We start from the raw sequence: 25,595 nt of genomic DNA on the forward strand, positions 1-25,595 counted from the left end.
CCATATATTATTATTTTTATATACTGCTTCTCAATAAATAAAATTTTGTTAGAATTTTTGTATTGCTGATCAAAAGAAAGATTGTTTACAATTTTTTTATTCTACAGCCAAAAGAGGTTTTTTTTTTGGGAAACACTTTAATAATAGATACCTTTATTTCAAACCTAATGAATAACTAAAATTTTCGATCTCTTTTTCTGTAAAGCTTGGTAAATTTACTTTTGGAAAGATGTATCTTTCATCCAAATTGGCAAATGTTTAGATGTAAACGTTCTTCATAATTTCTTCACATTTTTAAAAAGATTTCTGTAGTGTATCTAGTGATGTGTCCTTTCACACTTCTGATATTTCAAGTTTGTATACTTTTCCATTTTTTTCTTGATTACTCTGGGTAATTATTAGGTTTATTAGTCTTTCCAGAGAACAAACATTTGACTCTGGCTTTTCTCTACCTGCCAAATTATTTTCAATTGTATTAATTTCTGCTGTTGTCTTTGTTTCTCCCATCTAATTAAAGAGAAAGTTATTTATTTTTTAAAATGCTTAAGGTAGAGCTTTAAATAATTGATTTCCAAGTTTCTTTCTCTTTTTTTCCCAAAAAGCTGTCTTTAGGCTATAAATTTCCCCTGAAGCAATTCTTTACCTGCATTACACAAGTTTTGATTTGTCATATTTTTATCAGTGTTCAGTTCAACTTATTTTCTCTTTTATAACTTTTTGTTTGACTTACACTTTCGACTTAACTTTTTATTTAACTTCTTTTGCATAGATTACTTAGAAGCCTAGAACTTAATTTGCAGGCAGATGAAGTTTGCCCATTTATCTTTTAGTTACTGATTTCAGTTTAATTACATTGTAGTCAGAATACATATTCTAAATGATTTCAATCTTTTGGAATTTGTTCAGGCTTATGATCCAGCTTATGGTGAAATTTGGTAAATATTTAATGAACACTAGACATTATGAATTCTGTCATTTCTTTTTGTCTGATAAGTGTTCCCTTTATTTTAATCTGTTAAGTCCCTTTTGAAATTCAATAAATCTTCACTGATATTCAATTTGTTTGTTCTTTCATTTATTAAAAGAAGTATGTAAACTGCCACACTATGATTCTTATGTGTCTTTTGTTCCTTTTTGTCCTGTCAAATTTTTCTTCATGGTTTTGGGGGCTCTGTTATTGGGTATTAACCAAAAGGGCATGAATGTTCCCCTCGTCTTGACTAAACTCTCAACAGATTTATTCCTGATCTCCCTTTGCTTCAGGAAACTTGCAATAGTAAATTCCTTCTTTGTCCCTTCAAGGTGTAAATATTCTAGAAAGCGGAAATGTCTTTCTCAAGGACCTGGGGGCCATCTGCTTGAAATGTAAGCATCAGAGGAATAGGAGATGGCGCACTTATTTCCCATTCTCTGTGGGAAAGTAGGAGACTAACTTCAATAAGGGACAATTAGCAAACACAGATGGTGGAATCACACTGACCACCCTTCCTGCTAATGTCCTCTAGCACTTTTCCTTGAGCTAATAATCCTGGTGTTTTCAAAATCCTCCTTTTGTTTCAGAGGAGTTGAGTTCAATTGTAAGTCTGTCCTAAGTCTCTATTATAAGTCTCTCTCCTTTATTACAATAGTCTTAATAAAGTCTTAGCTGCCCTTTTAATGAGTGTGGTGTGATTCATGTAAATTAATAATTATGATATATATTACTGTTGAATTATGTTATTATTATGGAATATTTTTACTTCAGTTAATGTATCTTGCTTTAAAATTTAGTCTAGTAATTTTTCACTAATGTTTGCAGTACATATTTCCCCCCGTTTAACCTCAACTTATCTGTGCTTGCATGTCTCTAGTAAAAAGCAAATAGCCTTCTATTATATGATGATGATTATTGTGATGACGATTTTACCCAGTGCTAGTCTCTTATTTCAAATATGTAATATAATGAGAAAAATACAACATTTAATACAATAACCATTGCAGTGAAATTAGATCTGACCCACACAATTTATTGAAAAGACAACTGAAACCTTTCCCAGATGATTTTTCCCATTTTCTGCTTTACTGTCTTATAGTCCAGTTTCAAACATTCCAAACTTTTCAATATTTTCATCTACTTTATCTTTCCTTCCCTTTATTATTTCTTTTTACTTTTTAATAATAATCATCTAAACATCTCTCCTACTAATTTTAATATTGGGATCATCTTCCATGTCTGGTGTGGTTTCTTTTTTCTTTGATATTCGTCATAAGGCCTTGTCTGGTCATCTATGTTGTAAATCAGGTTTTTATGTCCATCATTTGTCAAAATGAACTGCAGAAGTTTGAGAAAATGTTTTCATCCTCAAGAGGTCACCCTCTTCATATTTTACAGACACTGAATAAGGAGTTGATCTTTTTAGAATCAACTCCTGAGGTGAGGATTTGAGCTACTAATATCATCAGTGTCGGGTTATAATTTCACAGGACTCAGTCTACCTCTGATTCTCTCCTGTTCTTCTGGGGCGACGTTCAGATGCTCATGGTGTGACATCAGCTACTTCAGGTCGTAACCCTGCAAAAGATTCCTATCTACCACCACTCACAGGTTTTCAGTTTATCTCTTTAGTCATCTGCCACAGGTAAATTCAAAATGCAGCAAATGTCTTAAAGAGGAGATGGGTTCTGCATTTAAATCCCCATTAAGCCTCCAATTTTCTCAATTCAATCTACCGTGGCTGAAAAAATTTTTTTCTTTCCCTCTATCCAGGAATAGCAACATTTTCTAGGCACTAATTCTAGATCCTCAGCTTCTAACTGTGCCTTAAATTGATAAATGTGCCCCAGGGGAACAAAAACAGTTATAAAAACTCAAGTGTCAATTCATCATTCTCTCTAGGGTTTTCTAGTCTTGCCTATTTTATTTTCAAACCCCTCCCTCTAGAGTTTTTATTTCTTAGGCACCTAAAAGTCTGTGGTTAGCTTCACTCTGTTTTCAAAGACTTAGCATCTAGCATTATCTAAAATTCAGCAAGTATCTTGTGGTAAAACTGATCATTTTTAGGTCCACTGGGTCTAGAAATTTGTCAGTCTCCACAACCTCTAAAAATTTGCTGTTTTTTCTTTCTCCCTTCAGCCACTCTTTTCCTGGGAAAATGCAGGTTCCTCAGCTTCTGGACTAAACTAAGAATTGGCAAATATTTACGGAATGGAATCAATCAATGAAAAAATAAATAGAGAGAAGGAAGGAAGGAAGGAAAGAAGAAAAGAAGGAAGGAAGGAAGGAAGCTGTGAATTTCCAGCTTACATCTCTTTCAGGAATTCTAGTCCATTTAGGATTTATTTTCTGTTGCTTTTATTATCTATTATGTCTTTAAAAATATAATTAAAAAAAAATTCACCTTTCTAGGTACTATCAATGGAAGTGTTAGCCTACTTCAATATACTACATCTACCAGGAAGCAAAATTTGCTCATTTGGTGAATAAAAAATAATAATAATTACACATATACATAAATATTATATATAATATATATTACATATTATACATATGTAATATATAATATATATCCTTTCCAAAACAAAATAAAAGGAGTAGCATTCTCTGTAAGTTCTTTAAATATTGGGGGGAGGCGGAGTTCAAACCATTCCCTGGTCTAACCTATCGTAACTTATCATTTAAAAATTTTTAACCCTAGGGAGACTACCATATATTTTAATTTATCTAACAGTGCTGCATTCCATAATTATTATTATCTTTTATAAGTATTGTTTATTAAAGTTTATTGGGGTGACAATAGTAAAATTACATAGGTTTCAGGTGTACGATTCTGTAACACATCATCTATGTCTCACACTGTGTGCTCACCACCCAGAGTCAGTTCTCCTTCCATCACCATAGATTTGATCCCGTTTACCCTCATCTCCGTAACTATTTTTAAACATCAGATGTTTTTATATGCATAGAACATGTTAGATGTGTACTACATGATTTTCTGAGTATTCTGTTGGGAAAACTAGAAAGAAAAATTTGCGATTGCAAATTCCTTAGGTTTCCTAGCAAATGTCAAGGGACAAGGATCTCTGATTCTGGACAGTTTTTCCTGTTTACACAAATATAATTATTTTTTATTCCTATTTTGAGAGAATTATTATTAAAATTGAGGAGGGTTAGTTATTATGCACTATTTTTTATCAAAATGTATCTTAAGAAATCCTAACACTATTAACTCTTCCCACATCAATTCACTTACCCTTTTATGCTATAATATGGCGGTTCTACCCCACCAAAGGGTGATGCTTTGTAAACCATCAATTGTGTTGTGTCCTTACCTGAAGTTAGCTGTGAGTTTGTCATATGTGGCCTTTATTATGTTGAGATGCATTGCTTGTATGCCTAATTTGTTTTGTCTTTATCATGAATAGATGTTGAATTTTGTTGTCACTTTTTAAGTGTGTTTGGTTAAATGAATCACCAGAATGATAACATTCAAGCATATAAATGTGAACTATTGGCAGTTAAAACCTCTTTTTCGCATTTGAAAGTATGTCATATCCAACACTTTTGACTAAATCCTACTTAATTATACTCACCACAATCTGGGTATTTTTCTTATTTTTTTTTTATCATGAATTATTACATATGTTCTTACCAATATTTTTAATTTTATGTTGAGGCATCCTTAATCTTTACTTGAAGTTCAATGTTTTATGAAATGATAGTTATCACAGGTTACGTCTTATGGAAAACACTCATGCACATTCAGAAATAGCAAAAATCAAAATCCAGAAACACTGTCAAATCAAACTTGATCTAAGTTAGATCAAAAAATAAGTAGTAAGTGAAAGTATGCATTCATGAGATTCGTGTTAATGTAAAGAAGATACAGAACATCTGCTTTCTGCATTTTGCCTCACAAGTAAAACTGAGGGACCACTAGAAAAGTCCAGAAAGGTGTCAGAGGTATCACATGATAAGTTCTTGTATTCAGAAAGGCACCAACTGTCTTTGTTAAGTGACAAATATATCAGGTCAAGAGAAAACTAGGTTGCAGTGCCCTTAGACATAGCAATACACAAACATGATACATACTTTGAAATACTGAATAACTAGTAATAAAAGTAATACACATGTCTATTTGAAAGAATAAAAAAAAATACATAAAATCCCTTCCAAGTATGTACTAGTTTCTTCTGAAAGGGCAAAATGGTCTTTTCAATATAGTAATTTTGGGGCCAACGTTTCAAAGTGGTTATATTAAAATACATGTCTTACCTGATTCCTCAAAATCACTGTTGTAGGCTTTCCAGGTTTCGGTTATTCGAAGGAGATTCTCTTCCATGGCTTGGATGTCCATGGAGGGGCAGTTACACTCTGGGAATCGGGGGCCACACTGACACCAGCAGTCATTGTCCTTGCACATAAATTCTCCCTCTGAATTGCAAGCAATGTAGCTCAAAGCTGCTTGTACAAAACGCTCCTGAAGATAGTCTGGAAGGAGCACTTGTAGCCCTTAAAGAACAAACAAAGCGAATAGGTTTATATTGACAAGAAAAACAAAGATAAGACATATTTACATTTGTTAGGCTGGTGCCAAAGTAACTGCTGTTCAAACGGTTAAAAAGAATTGAAAAAAAAAAACGCCATTACTTTTGCACCAACCTAAAAAGTCACAAGTTAAGTATATCAAGTTATGAATTGACGGGTATTTAAAACTACCATTGGAAAATTATTTAAGCATACAAAATTGCAAATATTTGTAATTCTTTTCAGCATGTGCTGACTCCATGCACCATTCAAAAATCCCAGAAATTATAGACATGTTTAATCCCTCAGACTACCAGATTTTGTTTTTAAACTTATTCGATTGGCTCTTTGACGTATTTGATCAGAATACTTGGTTATTTTTACATAATGTAGATAGAGTCTGTCTATCTTCGAAGAGAGATGCATGCATTCATGTGACCCCACTTGACTGCAAATAGTTTTCAATATGTTCATTTTACTTTTAGACTATCATCCTACATCTACATAAGTAACCTAATACGAGTTGTGTCATCGGTACAAGAGTGAAGGAAGGTTGCTGGTAAAGTTTATGTGATGCCATTGACAACATATAACTAATTCTGACTACAGAAAAGCAAGTGGACTGATTTACTTGTTCCCCAGTTTACTACCTTGCCATGTATTAAGACAGCCCTAGTGATACAGTTCATTACTTTTCTACATGCAAGTCTAGTAAAGTTGCTCACTCTTAAGAAAATATGAACAACGAAAATAAGGCTATACGATTAATATTTGGGGATCTCCACTATGTTTATATTTATTATAATATTTCAAGACAAATATAGTTTCAATTTCAGTGTTTCTTGCTACACAGGAAAATTTAATATAAACAAGCAAAATAATCAGTAGATGAAAATAAGTATGAGAGTAAGGGAAAAGTTGGACAAAACATAATTGCTATTTAATAAAAGACTAAATTTTTACACCTTTCGTATGTTTTCTTTCTAACAAAAAATTGTTTTTTGACCTTAGAACATTACCTATGAGATAATTTTAAAAACCATAAATTAGAATTTAGGAAGAAAATCTACTTTCAAAATATCTTGACAATTACATCTGTCTCTTTCAGATTAACTCTCCCATATTTTGGTCAGGAAAAGTACTCTTAGAACTTACATAGTCACTTTATTATTCATTTTTATTTCCCCTCAAACAAATAACATCTATTGAATGTGTCCTATTTGGAAGAGATCTGTTAAATTTAAATATGAAGATGTCAGAGACATGTCTTTGCCCTAAAGGTACTTGCAACATAATTAGGAAAAATAAAAGAAGTAACTATATAATAATTTTATACAATAGTACTTAATAACTACTAGAATTGGAATGCATATAGTTAACTAGGTATAATTAACTGGGTAAGCAATTATATTAGGTTCATAAAATTAATGAAACTTTTCATGAAAAAGAATGGAACATTATTTGACATATGGATAGTTTTCAAAATTAAGAGACAGGTCTTTTGTGGCAAAGGATCATACATTAATAACAACACACACAAATTATATATATATGTAAAATAGCAAGTAATAAGTAGTATTATTTCAATGCACATGGACTATAAGAATGCAATGAGTGAGTTGCTTAGAAAAATAAATTTAGAATATTGTTATTGGGGTTTCTAGATCAGAGCGAAGTGTGTGGAATTATTTAAATTGTATGTAAAAGACACTTAAAGATGCAGAATACTCTGGAAGGTACTTATTTGGAAGTGGAAGATATAAAGAAAGAGATTAATACATATAGAAGACTAAAACTAGGTAAACTGAAAAAAAGTGATGGAAAGGCAATTTAGGTGATAAGAGAAGAAAAACGAGAATCTAACAAACTTATTTGATATAAGGCAGGTGAGATATGTCAAATGCCTTAGAAGAGTAAAATGATAAAGCAAGAAATACTGTTAATTTACTAGTCTTACAGGTCACCTAATTACCTCAGAAATATCTAACAATTTCATCTCAAAACACCCCTATTCCACTTTAAAAAGAAGCAAGTCAGAGTCTCTGATAACGAGACTCAGCAAGCAGCATATACTTATCGAAACATTTTAGGAAAGTATAAATGAGTGGACAAGATGTATAGAAGCCACTGATCTCTCTCAACCTTAATTTTACCAAAAAATAAAAATAAAAAAGAATTTACATAACATTAAAAATGTCGTAAGCCAAGTAATCACATTGTAACTTTCAATCTGTAGAGATAAGAACGCTTTTGCAGAAATAGAGAAGGCTGGAGAAGTAATTTGGCAAGGAATGATTAGTGGCAAGAAATGATCAGTGCAGTTTTAGACACACAAGCATTTCTGCTATAATTATCTTTATCTATCAAGCTAGCTATCCATCTATCACTAAAAGAAGGAAACTGGCATTCTGTAAAACCACACTAAAAATAACAAAGATTTTTGGGAAAGATGTCTGAGGACAGACCACACAAAACTTTGTAATTTAAGAACAAGACCACATACAGAGAGAGCCAAAAGGGTGCCAAAAAAATGTATACACATTTTAAGAAAGGAAAAAAAAACTGTATTAAAATTGTAATAATATATACTGATAACTAAAGATGAATACAAGTCATGTGTATACATTTTTTTTGGCACCCCTGGTATTTAAACAATAATCAATACCCTTCCAAGATCACTTGGAGTAGCTTGGCAGACAATTCAAGAGTGATTGGAGGCTGTACTAAGGATTTATTTTTAATGTACAGAAACAGTAGAGTAAGCATACTGATAAGACTGCAGAGTCGGTCTCCTTGGTACTGAGACAACGCTTAAGGCAGCTGTGTTCTGAGCACAGGAGACTACTGTGTGAGGCTGGGCAAGAGCTACAAGCTGGAACCAGAGTGGAATGTGGAGGAATCTAGCACTTGAGGACTAGATTTTTTTTTTTTTTTTTTTTTTTTTGAACCAACCTTCTCAGGAGCAACAAATCAAAAATCTGGAGAAAATATTAGAAATAATCAGTTTGAAAGGATCCGAGTATCAATACTAGTGAGGATTTCTGGGGTTAACCTGCAAAGAAAAGAACCCCTGAGGAGTGAGCCAAACTTTGGGCAGAGCTTGTGTCTTAGAGTTTTGCCCAGTTAGCAAAGCAAATATTGAAGTTTTGAACCAGTCATGATAAAGATACTAAATTCTTCACGACTTGTAACCCAGAAGGGCTGCATACCCAAGAAGTAAGTAAAACAGCAACTAGGCTTCATTCACCAGGGCTAAATCATACTTCCAAATGGTTCGGTTAAAAATGTATTGGACACAAAAGTAAATCTCTGTAGAAAGAAAATGTCATCATGAATTTTAAATAATTTGTACAAATTTGCATGTAAAGCATCCGAATTCAATAAAAAATATAATGAGCATAAAAAATACCAAGGGAAGCTATAGAGTCTATCAAACACAAACTCTAAATTAATTTCAATGACCTCATAAAAAATTTAATGACAAAGCAGACAATTTTGACAGAAATCTAGAAATTATAAGTAATAATCAAATAGAAATATTGCAGATAAAAATATATAAATTAGAGTAAACATGTGATTGGTGAATTTAATAGCGGACTAGGCACAGCTGAAGAGATAATTCGCAAACTTGAATATGTCAGAAAAAAATATTGAACACAGAATAAAAAGGCAAAGGGTATAAAATACCAAAGATAGTATAAGAGATGTACAGGTCATGACCAAAAGCTCCAAAAATACACTTAACTGGAACCACGGAATGATATGACAAAGGAAAGAAGCAATATTTGGTGAATCAATACATGAGGTTTTATAAAATTCATGCGATATCAAGAAAATAGTAACTTGCATGTAGTAAGACAAGCAACTAATTGAAAATGAGCAGCTGACCAGTACTCCTCACTGCTTCTTCGCTCATATTGTTAATTAGTTTATGTATATTTTACTAGAAATACAAATTAATATATATATATATATATAGCTTTAATATAAATTATTTCCCTATGTTTCATTTTTATATTTAATAAAATTTATTTAAATATATTAATAGAGAAACAAAATAGTTTTGTGAGGCAATATCATTAGGTTTTTATTATAAACAAAAAATATTGCAGAGTGAGCCATCATTTAAAAACACATTACATTTTTTCATGCGATGATAACCAAGTCCTGTGCCAATTTTGATAAAATAAACATTAAGGACCAACTTATCTGAAAAAGTATTTGTAACTCAGTCATATAGATCATTCACTTTCCTGATTTCTAGAAATTTTACCAAACATCTATTACGAAGATTTCATAAATGACTTTTAATTACTCTTGTTAACCTTTGACTCAGAGGAACCATGTTTGATGTGGTAAATTCATCAGGGGTTAAAAAATTGGACTAGTATTAACTTCAAGTAATTAAAGTAATTCTTATGAATTACTTTTTTGTCATATATATTAAATATACTTTCATCAATATTTTGGAGTTGTAGATACAGCTTTCAATTTTTGAAAAATGTCTGCTTTGTAACCTAATTAGCAAAGCCAGATCTCAAGATCAAACAAGCAGGTAAATTCAGCTTTCTCACTTCCAGAAAATATTTAATTTCACTTATTTTCAGTCAAAATTAATCTGTTATGTGCAGCCCTTTGACACCCCATCTCTAAATGTTAATTCTTATATAGACAGTTAAGTAAAGTTTTGTTCTAAATTTATTGACTAACGCTGTTACCTTTAGTAATTCATATTGATACTTTCTTTGCTCTGATAAAATTCTACTTCAGGAGCAATTCATTTTCTCCTACAAGACAAAGCTCTTGGAAGAAGAAGATCAATACTGAAAAACTCTTAATTCCAGACTTCTGATGATATCTGAAGTAAAAAGACTCCTAAAGGGCCAAACCTTAATTCTAATACTTCACCTTGTGCTTAAAATCAAAACAACACACACACACACACACACACACACACACACACACAGACAGACAATATGTATATATATGCATGTATGTATCTATCTATCTACCTCTATATCATCTATATCGATGTACATGTATGTATCCATCCATCTAACTAATTAACTAACTAACTATTAAAGACACAAAGACCTATGCTAACTAACTAACTATTAAAGACACAAAGACCTATGGTGGTACCTCAATAAAATATTTTTTAGAGACACTAGTTTTTCCAAATACCACATAGAGTAATCCACTAGTCTTTATATCCTTGAAAGGAATTTATTTACGATAACATTGATTCAGAATCAGTGAATGCTTTGTAGTCTTTTTTAAAGAGGACAAGCAAAGGGCTACTGTTAAAGGTGAGGTTGAAAAGGTGAATCAACACGATTCTCAAGACTATCAGTATATTCAGACGAAATTTAAGAAAGAGTACATGGGAGATTGATGGTCTTGATAGTGATTTCCTAAGATTATGTTTGGAAAAGGCCTTTGTACAAGTAGGGTTGCAACAGACAATTGAACATATCAGCCTGACGAATAGAAAAAGGTGAAAGAGATGCAGAAATTACTCACATAAATTGAAAAGAGTAGAAATATAGTTAGACATAAGGGAAGTGTTGCTTCATTTATTCCTTGTGTCAATTTTTTTTTTGAAGACAGATAAAAGGCTGAAGTTTTGTGTTTATAATATTCTGAAAACTGAACACAACAGTGATTCACAAACAGTAAAATCAATAAATTGTGTTCAATACATTTTAATAATAAATCAATTGCAATAAGCATATTTGATATAAACCTTATTTGTCCTTTTCAATGAAAGTTATTACTCTGATGGAAAAACATACATTTGAAAAGGAGTAAGCAGTAAAGAATTACAAATACTATTAGTAAACTGTATTTCTGTTTAGAGAAAATATTTCATTAACTTTAAATCTAAAACTGATAATGATCTGTTAGATAGTATTTAAAGTTCACAATTGTAAAGTACTTTCTTTGCAATTTTTATACAACTCAAAATGAATGTCATTCATTATTTTGGATAAATTTAAATAAACCAAAGCTGTTACATTTTTCAAGGTTGAAAAGTTGAGAACAAATGGCAGAATTTCTAAAATTTTTAGTCATTTTTATGTAAAACTGAAGATTGTAAACACAGCTCTAACTTATGCAATTAAGAAAGGTAGACTAGAAAACAACAGCTCACAATCATTTCTGTGATCAGTCATGACAAAGACTTTCCTGAACTTATTCAAACTAGTACATGTTTAAACGTGGTAGGCATAACCTTTTCCTGCCTGTATGAGTGAGTAATACGCATACAGATAATCATTTTGGAGACAATATATACTTATAAAAAGTTATTTAAAAAAATTCTCTATTAAATTATCTCAAAATATAGTAATAGAAAAAGATAGTAAGTTATCACCATTATCAGATAATTTACCTTTATAGTGAAAATAATATAAATATAAAAATTTTGTTAGTATAATCTCAAGTACATTTCTATTTGTCAGAAGACAAATGCAGCCTTAACAGTCGTATTCGGTTATATTTAAAATGTCAACAGTTCATGCTACACTTTGCATAAATTTGTCCACTACTTTTACCAAAATCTACCACGAAAAAGTCAAATCTCAGGCAGACACATGAAAAAACAGCTACTTATTGACATAATGATTAGTGCATGGAAGTAAAATATTATCATGATAAATTTAATTGCTAGAAATTACATAATTTAAGAAGTAAATTGACTTTTGTATCCCTGTGGCCATCTTGTGGTTACGCATTGTGCTTTCTAATGCCCTCACCTCCCTTATCCCCACTCCCCCTCCCATCTAGCAACCCTCAGTTTTTCCTCTATGTCTCTGAGACTGTATCTGATTATTTCATTCATTTATTCTTTTCTTTAGATTCCACATATAAGTGAGATCATATGGTATTTGTCTTTCTCTGTCTGGCTTATTTCACTTAACATAATGTTCTCTAGGTCCCTCCATATTGTTTTGTATACCTGAAACTAAAAAAAAAAAAGTACATTGAATTTGGACATTTTCTTCATCTGATCTAGAATGTTGATATCAGCTAAAAATTAGGAAATCGCCCTTTTATGACCATTTTAACAGCCTAGAGCCACACATGTGGCTTAAAAACAAACAAACAAAAAGCAGAAGGAGGAGGAGGAGAAAGTAATCAGAGCTGGTTAACTGTCATCCAGGCTCATAGACAATTAATGAAAATTCACATACATACCTTGCAACTGAATCTTATTCTCAGGACTCTGAACCAGAACAGAACTGACAGAATCTAGGTTGTCATAGTTACTGCAGCCAAGAGGACCTGTTCGTGTTTCTGTTACCTGGCAAAAAAGAAAAAGAAAAAAAAAGGAAAACATAGCAACTTTATTACATACATCAGACTTTACCATGTTCTTTCAGTTCAGTGTAGTTGTCCGACACTGATATTACACGTTTAACAGGAAACATCACTGAAAAGTCTAGGATCCAATAGATAGAAATACTACACACACTGAAGCACAGAGGAGAAACATAACTCCCTTTGTCTTTAATTCCATGTTCTTCCCTGGGCCAGGCATAAATCTTCGAGGAAAATAATGGGAGCCCTCTTTGGTCAAAAGCATCACTCCCATCAGGTGACTGACTGTCTGAGATAAGATGAGGGCATGCTCCTTTACGTAGAGAGCAAGTTTTGATTCATATGAGAATTGTTATTTTGTTTGCTTGTTTATCATTCCTCAGCAAATCAGAACCATCTACCAGGCTCCTGTCTAAAAACTGATTTTATGATTTTATTATTCTACTTAAAAAAAAAAATTACCAATGGCCCCTCTTTTTATGGTGGCATCGAAGTCTAAACTCTTCTGCGTGGCTCCTGTCTGCCCCACTGCTCCCCAACAGGCAGGTTATCTTGCTGTCCAACTGGACACTCTTGTTTCTAATTCTTTCGCACACAACATCCTCATCCTATATCCCCCCTTCACCCTTTGACAAACTGATTTCATCGACCCTCAAGACTGAGCCCATGCCCAAACACCCACAGGAAGTAGCCCTAATGATTTCCACGTGTGGTGTTTTACCACTTCTATACCGCTATGGTTTGCACTGCACAGCCTTAGCACTTAATTACGGAATCACATATTGTAGACTGATTTTTCCATGGCTTCCTAGAGAAGAATAGTGTCAGGAGATGAGGAGACGGTTAACCAATTATGTGAGGCTGGAAATTTATATCAAAGACATTTTTTTTTTAAACCAAGCGTATTTTAAGCAGGGGAGTTTTGTAATAATCTTTGTGTTTTATAAAGACATTCTCTTCTCAATGTTGAATATTTGCAAAACATCATTCAGATCATTTCACTCCACCGTTCACAACGCCCCAATGGCCTCCCATGCCGCTAAGGGTAAAAGCCAAGAGCCCTTTCTTTCTAGGACTAAAAAAATGTCATGTTATCCAGCTCCTGTTACCTCTCTGGACTCCCCTCCCCTCTCTCTTCCTCATAGACTCCGCCCACCACACAGCCTCTGTGCTGTCCAGCAAACACACTAGTTATCCTCTTGTTCCAGAATTTGTGGCTCGCTGTCCCTGTACCTGGAGAGGTCTTTCTCAATACATTTCTCAGCTCACACCTTCACTGTCTTCAAGTTTTTGTTCGAATGTCACTCACTTAGGACTACCTGCACTAACCTATTTTAAATGAACACACCTTCCCACACTTCCTTCTTTCAACTGTTACTATTTCCTTTTCTCCTTTACCTTGTTCTGTTTTTCTACAGTAGATATCATCTTCTACATGCTGAATAATTTACTCATTTATCACAATTACTGTTGACACTTCTCATTAGAATGCCAGCCCCACAGTGTGTGGAGACATTGCTATTTGTTCACTGAAGTAGCTGCGACACATATTAGGTTCTTGTGTAAACCCATGGGTGTTGATTAAGAGAAAGAGAAGAGGGCAGTGTGACAGGAAAACCAAACCAAGGAAGACATTAAGGCCATTACTGAGATGATGAAGGGATGAAATAAGCAGCTGCAATAAGATTTACCTTAAGAAAATGGACTATAAAAACAATTATAACTGGCAAGATTATGAAACACTGAAAATGTACACTATGGAGGGAAGGAAAGGCAACTGAGATTTCTAGCATAAGTAATAACAACAAGATATGAAGCAAAGCGACAGCACCTTGAACCACAGTAATTATTCCAAGGTAAATATAGAGTATGCTTATATGCTTGCTATTAAAAAGCAAAGGAACAAGAATAACTCTAGTGTGAACTTATTGAAACTATTCACAGCCCGCTCTCAATCAAGGTTGTAAGATCATGATACTTCTTCTGATATCGGTGCTGATGTTAACATTTTTCTTTGTGAACAGAGAAAGGGCACCTGGATTTGAAATCACCCTAAATCAAACATACCCTTGAACCAGACTAGACACAAATTATGTCCAAGGTCACATCAATATGAATAGATCACGATATAGTAAAAATAATCTATAAAAATAAACCTAAAATTTTGCTACAGGAAAAAAGTAGGCAGCTGAGTTACGTAGAATAGAAATGAATAAAACAACAGTAACAACAATAAAAACAGGAAGTCTTCCAACCTCTGGTATAGAAGACAATCAGGAACCTATGAAAAGAGTATGATTATATGAAAACATATTTACTCATGTGGAGAGAAAATGTATATGTACTGTGTAAAATTATGCACACACATACATTACATACAACTATGTGAAACAGCTTTTGCTCTAGGCTTTTTTCAAAATAAAACAAAACATTAGTTCACCATTTTTATGGAACTAATTATTGTTTATCAGCAATTTAAAAAGTGTATAATTGCATGAATAGTATATTTCTTATTGTAAATCTGTAAATACACATGTTTTAAAAACTTGCAATGTTCCTAGAAACTTTATCTGAAATCAAGAGGAGGAAATCTTTTTACCTTTTAAATTCCAAACAAACAAAAAAGCAAAACCAAACAACCCCTCATGATTGTGTCTATTCCCCAAGACAATAACTTCTCATCTGTGAACTATTTATTGAGCATATGATAAGAAAAAATACGGAATGTCAGTACTGTTGTTTGTTCCAACCTGTCATTTTTAATCGTGAAAGTCATAAACGTTCATGTTGGAAATTCAAGCAATGAAATAAATTAGTAGCCCAGAGGAACACTGCCTATTGCTCTCCCCTCCCCTCATTTTATGTATTTGTTCTCATCCTTTTGTCAGAGATGAAAATGTCTGACAGTAGGAACCAAGTGATGCTCAGGACCGACCATCCTTTATTCACAGCACCAGATTGTCATGTACTTCAGAATAGTATTATGTTATATCGAAGTAGCTTTTGAATAATGTCATATTACCATTGATCATATGTATGAAATGAAAGAATATTTGACAAGTACAATGTAGACCTTTCTCTGAGTTATGCTCAGTGAAAGAGCATAAGGACTTTCTTCTCGGTTCAATTATCTCTTCGAGAGACCGACATCTTCCCTAGATAATACAAAATAAATGCTAATATTTATGAGGAGATTTTGCCTACCCCATACTGTACTTGCATCAAGAGAAACGCATCTACGTTGGGGGTTGGTGTGGAGCGAGGAGTGCAACGTGTTATTAGTACTTCCTTCCAGAAAAACTGCATTACCAGTTCTGCCTACATTCTTTAACTTGGCCCACATTTTGCCCCTGTTTCCCTGAGAATGCCCTACCATGTAGTCCATTTCAAATGTTCCTTCTTCCAGAAATAATCTTTCTGCTCTTTATTCACCTAACACAGTTTAAAAACATTTTTTGCGGGGGGTTGTTAAAGGTAACACTAACCTAGAGTACACCAGCCCTATTTGGCTCGCACTGTATTTCCAATGTTTTAACAAGTGTCCTCATTTAATGTAAGGACTGATTATTTTAATAGAAATAAAGCTGTATTATTGTATACATTTTTTGTCAAAACTTATTCATTTTACTAATTCTTTCTTTATCGACAATACCTGTGAACATAATTGTAATTCATATACACAATGTATGTCTCATACCCAGAATACATAAAGAAATCCTAGTGAACTTCTGGTTTCCGGTTTCTCATGTAAGGAGCCTGGGAGTTGCCGCTTGTTCCTACAAGTAAAAACCTGACCAGACTGAAAATCAACAATGCTCCCTGAATTCATAAGAGAAGGGAGGATGCAATGCAACCCACTGCCCCCGGCATTGCAGAGACAGACCAGCGAACACTGCAAAGCTTGGCTTCCCAGGGCAGACACTCAAGAGCAGAAGCCACCATGGGAACTCAAAACCTGACAGGTGACTGACGGATTGCTGGAGGGTCAGTGTGAGTAAGTCCAGTAGTTGAAAACTCCAGGGGAACCTGCTCAAAGAGAGGCTCCTCACAATATTTTGAGAATTCTCTCTAGGAGTTCAACCAAGTTCCCACAGAAAATATTGAAGAAAAATCCCCTCATGCTTCCCATAGGGGCAGTTGAAAAAGAACCTATTTTTAAATACTTCACAGCACTCTTCTTCTCAAGGCCTGCCGGCCCTCAGGGAAAACTAGGTAAGCAGAATCTAACTTTCGGGGATACTATCAGAGTCCAACTGAGATGGGGAAATGCCCAGCTCCAGGCCGCGGGAGACATCCTGTCCAACCCAGAGAATCATGGAAGTAGACACAGGCACAGGGTATGGGCCAGTAAATATAGGAATAGGAGATTGAAAGCCTCCTGATATTTTAATGTCTCACTCGTTTCTCTTACCACAGAGCTTTCTTTATGTTTTATTATGGCAATTCTAAAACTACTTTGCAATCATCTGTTTACATTAACTTCTTTACTTACTTAACCGAAAACTCCCTTATTCATAATTACACACAGTACCTGACACGTGGTAGGAATTCAATAATGGTGAACTGGACGAATAGATATTTTATTCTTAGTTAGAAATCTTCATTACAAAAGAATACTTTAGTTAATTCATTAAACTTTGAGAACCTGGTGAACAAAACGCAGCAGTTCCAGCCCATGTGAACTTTTAGAGCTATCAGTGGTCCCAGAATCATCCAGCCTCCCATCGCATTATACAAATGAGGTGCTTGGAACCCAGGGAGGTTGTTCAGCTTGCTGGGTAGCATGTAAGGGAAGTGAGAGCTGGAACTTCCTGACTCATAAATCAAATACTCACTCAAAAAGCATCGCGGCTTTCCAATCTCTATACTTAAGTTTTTGAAACTTTGCTTGCCTTGATCAATCTAATTAATTCCCATTCTTTCTGTCTGTGTCTCTCTCTTGCAATAACGTTACAACAGAGTACAATTTAATCGGTATAGATTGATGTAGAAGTCAATTATATGGTGTAGTATCTTGGGTCATTCTCATGAACAATAAATGTTGCTATAAATGTGCTTCTTAGTATACTTTGATTGAAGGCCAAATGAACTGGTTTTTATTACAAGTATTAATTTATTAAACTTCAAAATATAAATTCCCACACATTCTTATATTACTCTACACTAGATTTCTAAGAAGCAAAATACAAGTGTTGATTAGTTTCTATTATGTCCTAAAACAGTATGCTTACATCTGTTTCTACACATACAGGATCTTTTACGATTGTAAAGTTATCAACTAATGAAAAGTTTTAGAAAATGTTGATATATATATATATATATGTGTGTGTATATAATTTATACATAGTTAAAATTAATTATATATGCTAATTATATAACATGATACTAAAACATAATTTTACATATGTAACTATATAAATTTTAGATAGTATATGTTATAATTAAGTACATATGATAACTATATCATATAATATAAATTGTATATAATTATATATGATATATGTTAATTAATTACAATTTGGATATAATAATTTGAAATTATATGAATATATAATTTGTTACTTTCAAATGAGAATGTTGTTTAAATATATTTTTACCATTTATTTATTTTTCCTCTACCAGTCACTAATTCTGATTTCAACATTTTACTAAGCATTTAATATCAAACTACAATTTCCATATAGGCCTAGCTCTATGTCCTGCTGCAATGTTCCTGGGGCTTAATATTTAATTAAGAAATGAAACTGAAAACATATTGTTAATATAAGAAGCTCATAAAACCAAAATGGTCATATTGGAATAAATCTATTTCAGCAGCAAAGATTTCCTTATTTTTTAAAATTCTTTTATCATAGTATGTTTTGTTGGAAAAGTGCAAATTCACCTATAAAATGCTGCATGTCTTCTAGAGAAAACTAGAAGAGTAAATCAACATTAAGTTTTCTTGCATCACTACACAATAATAAGCATTATACTTGGTACATTATACACAATTAATATCATGATTTAACATATAGTTTACATTGTCAAATGTTGCTTGAACCTGCTCCAACTATTTAATGGAAATTTAAAATAGTACATGATCTACAGTCAATGTCTGATGACTCTGCTCTTCACATAATAAGCACAAAACAAATCAGATACAAATTCAATGTAAAGCAGCACACACCATTGCTGAATTATTTACACAAATGACTGAAAACCATTTTTCCTAGTGCCATGTCCCACAATATCAATAGATAACATACTTTTAACCATTATAATCATTTATTACAGGATTCCATTTTTTTAGAAGCTGTCTAGAGGTCCTACTACAGGAAAAATAGTAACACTTGAACAAGATAAAGTATGATTATAAACAATATTAAGTTATGTATATCCATAAAATATACAAAATAAACGATATAACTATGAATTGTAAAACATAAGAAATGAAAAACACTGCTGACAAAATATTGCATGTGAAATAAACTATTAAGGTTTGAGGAAAGTAAAACAAAAGACAGAACACATGTTATTAAGGGACAAAGCAGAGGATGTCTGCTTGGACAGTAATCGCTTCAGGACAATTTTCACTTGTACTTGCCACCATGAAGTCCAGGCATGGTTACAATGATTAACCTATTTTTTTCATGCCCCATAAATTATCCTTCACCAATATAACATACATGTACACCCCACACACACAGCCCCATGTAAACCAGTTGAGAGAAAAAGTATGTATGCTCTTAGAGCACACATTAAACTATAAAATTACACATAGGGCTAGAAGAGAGAAGTTTTCTCAGATATTTAAAGTGTGTATTCAGTGTGATATGGAATAAAGTAAACTGGGCACAATTTAGTCACAAGCAGGTTGCCAAACAACATCAGACCTGTTTATGCTTAACCCATGGTTACCATGGAATTTAAATGCATGGCTCTTGATTGGTCTTGGAGAGGCCAAATCTATACACTCACTCCTACAGATGCTATTTTGATTCCTGTTTTAAATAACCCAGAGCTTAAAATCACAGCAATTGCAAGAAACTCTGTACCAAAAAAAAAAAAAAAGAAGAAAAACGAAAGAAGAAAGAAAGAAAGAAAGAAAGAAAGAAAGAAAGAAAGAAAGAAAGAAAGAAAGAAAGAAAGAAATTCATTAGGTTTCTTACTGCATGTATATACATTTTGAAAACCTTCATTTTTCTAAAGGCTACATCTGTGGTACCTGTAAATGATGGTGTTAGCCTTGCACTGCATTACAGGAAGTCTAAAAGGATCTTGTGATTACACAGTTGGCTAAGTGTTTTCTGATGGATTCAACATTAATACTGAAAACAGTAAAGTTTTACTGCCACAGAGCCGTTACAATCAACAAATACAGACTACAACCCAGTTCAGGGCTGTGGCCTTTGGTCTGCATTCCGGTGACACTTATTAAACAGCCACTGCAGTTGTTACTGCCACTGTGGGTCAGCAGGCCACTTCCCTGGGACAAGGGGAAGTACACGTTAGAGAATCCAGGGCCTAGTGGTTCTTTACTGTTGTTTCATGTAAAAAATAAATAAATCAAAACAAATGTAATCCAAGGCAGCATTCAGTACATTTATTTTACAAATAGGAGTGAATGGAAGAAGTAAAACATTCAGAAGAATTTTTCAATGAACTGCATCTCCTTGACTTTTAGTTATGGAATCTACTTAAAATGACCACAAACTTTAAAGCACAAAGGTAAAAAATATTTCTAAATCCAAGTCCAGAATACGAAACTATTTTTTTTTTTTTGGAGCTTATTGAAATCATCAGATAAAACTAATAGTGTTTTATAATCATTTTCAACAACAACGTTGTCAGCTATCCCACATTAATGAAAATAAAAGGAGGTACATGACAGGCTATTTAATATAACAAACTCATTGAAGAAATGAATTAGGAGAGCGTCCTCAGCCCATAATTGCCTCTCCCTTGGAGACAGTGATTTTTAATGGTAAAAGTATATGCACGGTCGGTTCCCTATGGCTTTTTTATTTTTATTTTTCCCCCCAAGCCCTTTTTATAGCTCTAGGTTCAACCACTTTAAGCTCTTCCTCAAGCTTGATGGGTTCTCTCTTCTTTGACGGAATGAGCAAAGAAGCAGTCGGACTACACATACCAAAGACATTACAGACTCTCACCTACAACTGCACAAATGCAACTTAGTTCACAAAGCAGATCTGCTGCCAGGATGGGTGAGCATAGGCACACACTAAACAGAGCAACCCGTTTCGTTAATCACTGTTGTGTAATGTATTTTATCAGCGTTTTTCCAAATCTACCCACACTGGCCAGTTGGTACTCACCCTGCAGTCTCAGCCAAGCGTTCACTGTGAGCTGATGCTCCAGAGGATATAAAAACTTACCAACTGGATTATCTACTCTGCTCCCTTTTCACAAAGTAACTGAAAACTGTGCAGATGCAAATGTCAAGGGCTGGAAGCAAAGCACCTATCGCCACGCTAGAGGACAAGGGCAACAGGATCACGGAGACTGCCAACTGGCACGGTTAGCAGTGGGCGCACCCCAGGACACTCTGTCACTGTCAAAACATCTACCACAAAATGCTCCGCCATACTAGGATACTACAGCAGGGTACCGGGTTAGACATAGCTTCTTTTGGGTTTAAAATTTAATAGCACTATTTCATTATTAAGATTTTAAAATGTCTCCTTTAATTGATGGGTCAGTATAGTGTATATTATGACATTCTCCACAGCACCTACTATTTTATTTGGGAAAACAAGAATATTTTTACCAACATTTGGTAATACTCCTCCGAAATTCCATATCGAATATTAACTATTCAGAACTATTTATCAAAGCATTTCTTATTGCTTATGATTAAAAATATTAAACTTTTTACAGTACCCTTTGAAGTTTCATAAGCATTGAATATTTCGGAATTCCATAAGCATATCAAAAGCTCCTGACTTCAGTTATCTTCTTATAAGACAAGTCAGCCTGTGCACAGATTAGCTAAACTTTCATAGACTGTTATACTCTTCCATTTGTTACCCAATGAAACAAGCGCCTAAGAGAACTGATCAGTGTATCACATTAAATTTCTACAAAGTCAGTTGTAGTTAGAAAGACAAAAATGGATTCTTGTTTTAACTGGCCATTACAGAAACAGTTGGCATTTCTTTTCTCCCCCCCCCACAAACAAAAATTGGCATTGCTCCCCAAAACAAGTTAGGATAAATCCAAATTCTTTAGCAACTGATAATCATTAAGTCAGCACTAAATAACTATAAATGAACACACACACAAAAAGTGTGTGTGTGTGTGTATATATATATTTATATATATATACACATATACACACACACACATATATGAGAAAGAGGAATCTTATGGTCTACATGAATTACATATACACTATGAAAATTCTTAAGAGCCAAGAAAAAGCAATAAATTGGCCAAATCATTCATCAATACTGTGATCACATTATGTACTGCTGCCCGCTCCCCCCGCCCACACACACATTGTTTTTGCAGTTGAAACACAGCCAGAGGATTAGAACTAGCATAATACTTTATCATATAAAATCACTGGAGGCATAAAAAAATGGAAAAGACAAAATGCTTAGTAATTTTTAAAGTATGCATTTCCTGGGATATTTAATTTTAAAATTTAGAAACAAAAGAATAAAAACCCAATGTGAACTCTCTCTCACCGCATTTCTTGGTTTCCTCTGCTATCACCTTTCCCCGAACCTTATCTCCTTTGTGTTACTTCTTCCTATGTATGTGCTCCAGCGACCAGGGTGCCACAAGGATTTCTGTTCCTCCATTGTACCTCTGGCACTTCCTGGAACTTTACCGGCAAAAGCGTTTCTCAGAATGCAGTCCGAATCCTCACGCATGGAGTGACCCATGGTTATAAGGCCTTAGGTGTATTTACTTTGAACCTCTAGGGGTGCCCCTTGACCATTCAAGCAGGCGATTCTTAGCCACACTAAACACTAACAGGGACCAAGGTAAAAAAAATAAAATAAAAAACCTTAAAGGAAAAGAAAACTATTCTTCAGTGGGTATATTATTTTAAATTATGTTTTCCCTTTTTCTATGAAAGATTACGAAGAAATCCCTATTCATTCACATCTCATTCATTGAACATTGTTGGGGAAAATCATTTTAAAGACGTGATTTATTCTAAACAACTCAACCTTGACTCATTTTACTTTTTGTAAAAAAAAAAAATTGTTTTATTTTATTCTCTATGAAAGATTTTCAAAAATAGAAAGTTAATCTACCTTTCAAAATAAATTATAATGTCATCTTTCATTTTTTCTTGACATATGAGTAGTCTTTACCTAATAACATATTGAGTACAGGGAGGGTATTTGGGGATGTATTTATGGGACCTGATGGAAATTTAGAAGCTGTTATTTCAGCTATTGGGTTGAGGTATTATATCAGCTGCTGTAGGTTGGCTGTACTCTTCCCACACATTAGTAAACATTTAACTTCATTTATTGATATAACTATTGTGCCTCCCGCTAGCAGTCTTTTTTGTTGCTCTGAAAGTCTATTGCTAATCTATTATGAGTGAGGAAACTAGGTAGATTTGCTACTGAATAGCTATCCAATATCTGAGTTGAATTTGTTTTCATTTTGTAGGTTATTAATTGTATTCCACTGTTTCTATGTATTGTGTGCTTTTTTTTTATGGAATTTCTATATATTCAAAGGCTATATCTGCTGAGTATATCATCTATAGTCAATCCTAACTCCAGTTTTGTGAATTTTTCTTTCTTTCCATTCTTGTAGTTTTGAGATATATTTTCTGTTAATTTTCTATTTGTACCAATTCTCCATTAATTGTTAAACTTTTTTTTTTTTTTTATCAATAGTAAAGTATTATGAGCTATATTTTCAATTTTTCAAGAATGTTCTCTATGAGCTGTGTTTCTTTAGAGGTTTTTAAGGATTGTTCTCTGTGCTTTTCTTTTCTGGCTCCCGAGACATGGTCTGATAGTTTTTTTCTGGCTTTACTCACTGGGACTCTGTTTCAACTGCGAGGACACTTCCTTAGGAGCAATCCTGAGAGCAGCTGAGGGCTGTGCCATGCACTGTGGGCTCAAATGGAATGGCAGTAGCCTCTCAGCTCTCTGCTAATCTAGCGGGATTTAACTTCTCCACCCTGAGGTGCGTTCCTGCCTTGGTTAGGAAAATGCCCATTTATTCAACTACTGTTCAGTTTGTGAAGGTGAGGAAAACAAAGCTATACTCACATATGGCCAGCAAGTTTTGCCTGCTCAATTCTCCCTGGGATCAATGCTTCCGAAAGTTCAAAACTAAAACTTTCAGAAGCTGTGGGGCCAGGCTTGCAGTCATCTCAGATGAAAGAAAACACTTCACAAAGTTCTCATACTATTCAGGGCCTGTTTTCCTTATGGGCACCTAAACCTATTTGGCTCAGGAGAGATGGATGGGTGGGGATGGAGACTGGGAATGGAAGAAAGTCAATCTTCTCTTTCAACTGCCATCTTCCCAGAATGCCCCTCTTCTCTTTCTGAACAATAAGCTCTGGGTGACTGACTTAATTCACCCCCACCTCTTCACTTGTTATCTACATATTACTGATTCTAACATATTTCCTCCTTATTATTAAATCTTCTCTTGAACTTGAAGACCCATAACTGCACCTATCTTTTACATGTAACTATTGGAATTTTCACAAATACCTCATAAATGTTGTGTCACAACCAGTTGTGGATACATAAAACCAGTCTTCGGCCAAACCTTATCAAATGAATGGAAGCACCATGTCCAACATAGCGCTCAGGCTTAAATCCACTTTCACGTTGTCTAGCTTCTCCATATACCTTCCACTGGATGGTATGCAATACTGCAAATTCTACCTTCCCAAATCACTATGTTTCTCTACTGCTACTGCATAACTTAAGGTCTTTATCTACTCTTCAATTATTTACCACAATAATATCCTAAGTAATTTTTACGCCATTAGACTTTTCTAATCCAATACGTCCTCCATTATGTTTCTGAGTTATAATGTTGATCAATTTCCTATTCTAACAACAAAATTATTGACATGTCAGAAGATTGCTACAGACCACCAACTGACTTCCTGCTTTCTTTACATATCTTTGTAACTACCTTGAACTGATTCCATAGTCAACTAGCTGGTGCTAAAAACAGCTTTATTTTGATTTATTCTGAATGGTTTGTGTGTCTGCTGCAACTGCCCGATTAGACTAGCATAAAGAGACAATGACTTTCTAGAGAAAATTTCTCACATGACAATTACAGAAGCACAGGAATAGAAATCCAACCGCAAAAGTACATTTCAAGCCTATGTGTCATGTCTGCTAACATTCCATTGACCAAAGTCACATGACTAAGGCCACCATTAAAAGGACAGGAAAATGCCCCCAAATATCACTGGCGAAACCACAAACTCATTTGGCAAAGAGTGTGCTAAAAATAAAAACATGGGTAAGAATTGGGAAAAGCTAAATGCATGAGTAAAGAATTGGGAAAAGTAAATTTACATCATTATAACCTCGGTAAAGACTTCTTTTCACAAATCAGTTACAGAGTTCTTCAGACACTTTGAAACTGTTCACATTTCCTTAGATGCCATAATCTTCCACAGTTCAAAGTCTTTGTCTTCTATCTGGATTTTTTTCCCCCCATGTTACTACCTTAGTATTTATCCTTTAAGACCAAGGTCAGATATTTCTGAGCCCTCTTACCAACTCTCTCAGACAAGAATCAGTGGGTATCC

The 25,595-nt window shown here is 33.9% G+C and overlaps 1 protein-coding gene across 9 annotated transcripts in view; it reads right to left on the reverse strand.

Moving 5' to 3' along the window:
* Window positions 1–25,595, reverse strand: part of BRINP3 (BMP/retinoic acid inducible neural specific 3) — a 260,256-nt gene that overhangs the window by 85,346 nt on the left and 149,315 nt on the right. For all 9 annotated transcript variants that reach the window (XM_074317037.1, XM_074317036.1, XM_074317038.1 and 6 more), the window contains 2 exons: window positions 12,704–12,809; window positions 5,252–5,488 (listed from right to left, as the gene is read on the reverse strand). In XM_074317037.1, coding sequence (XP_074173138.1) covers window positions 5,252–5,488; window positions 12,704–12,809 — 343 coding nt within the window. The remainder of the gene's footprint in view (window positions 1–5,251; window positions 5,489–12,703; window positions 12,810–25,595) is intronic.

The sequence above is a fragment of the Rhinolophus sinicus genome, linkage group LG12 (genome assembly GCF_036562045.2).
Source record: "Rhinolophus sinicus isolate RSC01 linkage group LG12, ASM3656204v1, whole genome shotgun sequence".
In the NCBI taxonomy this organism is placed as follows: Eukaryota; Metazoa; Chordata; class Mammalia; order Chiroptera; family Rhinolophidae; genus Rhinolophus; species Rhinolophus sinicus.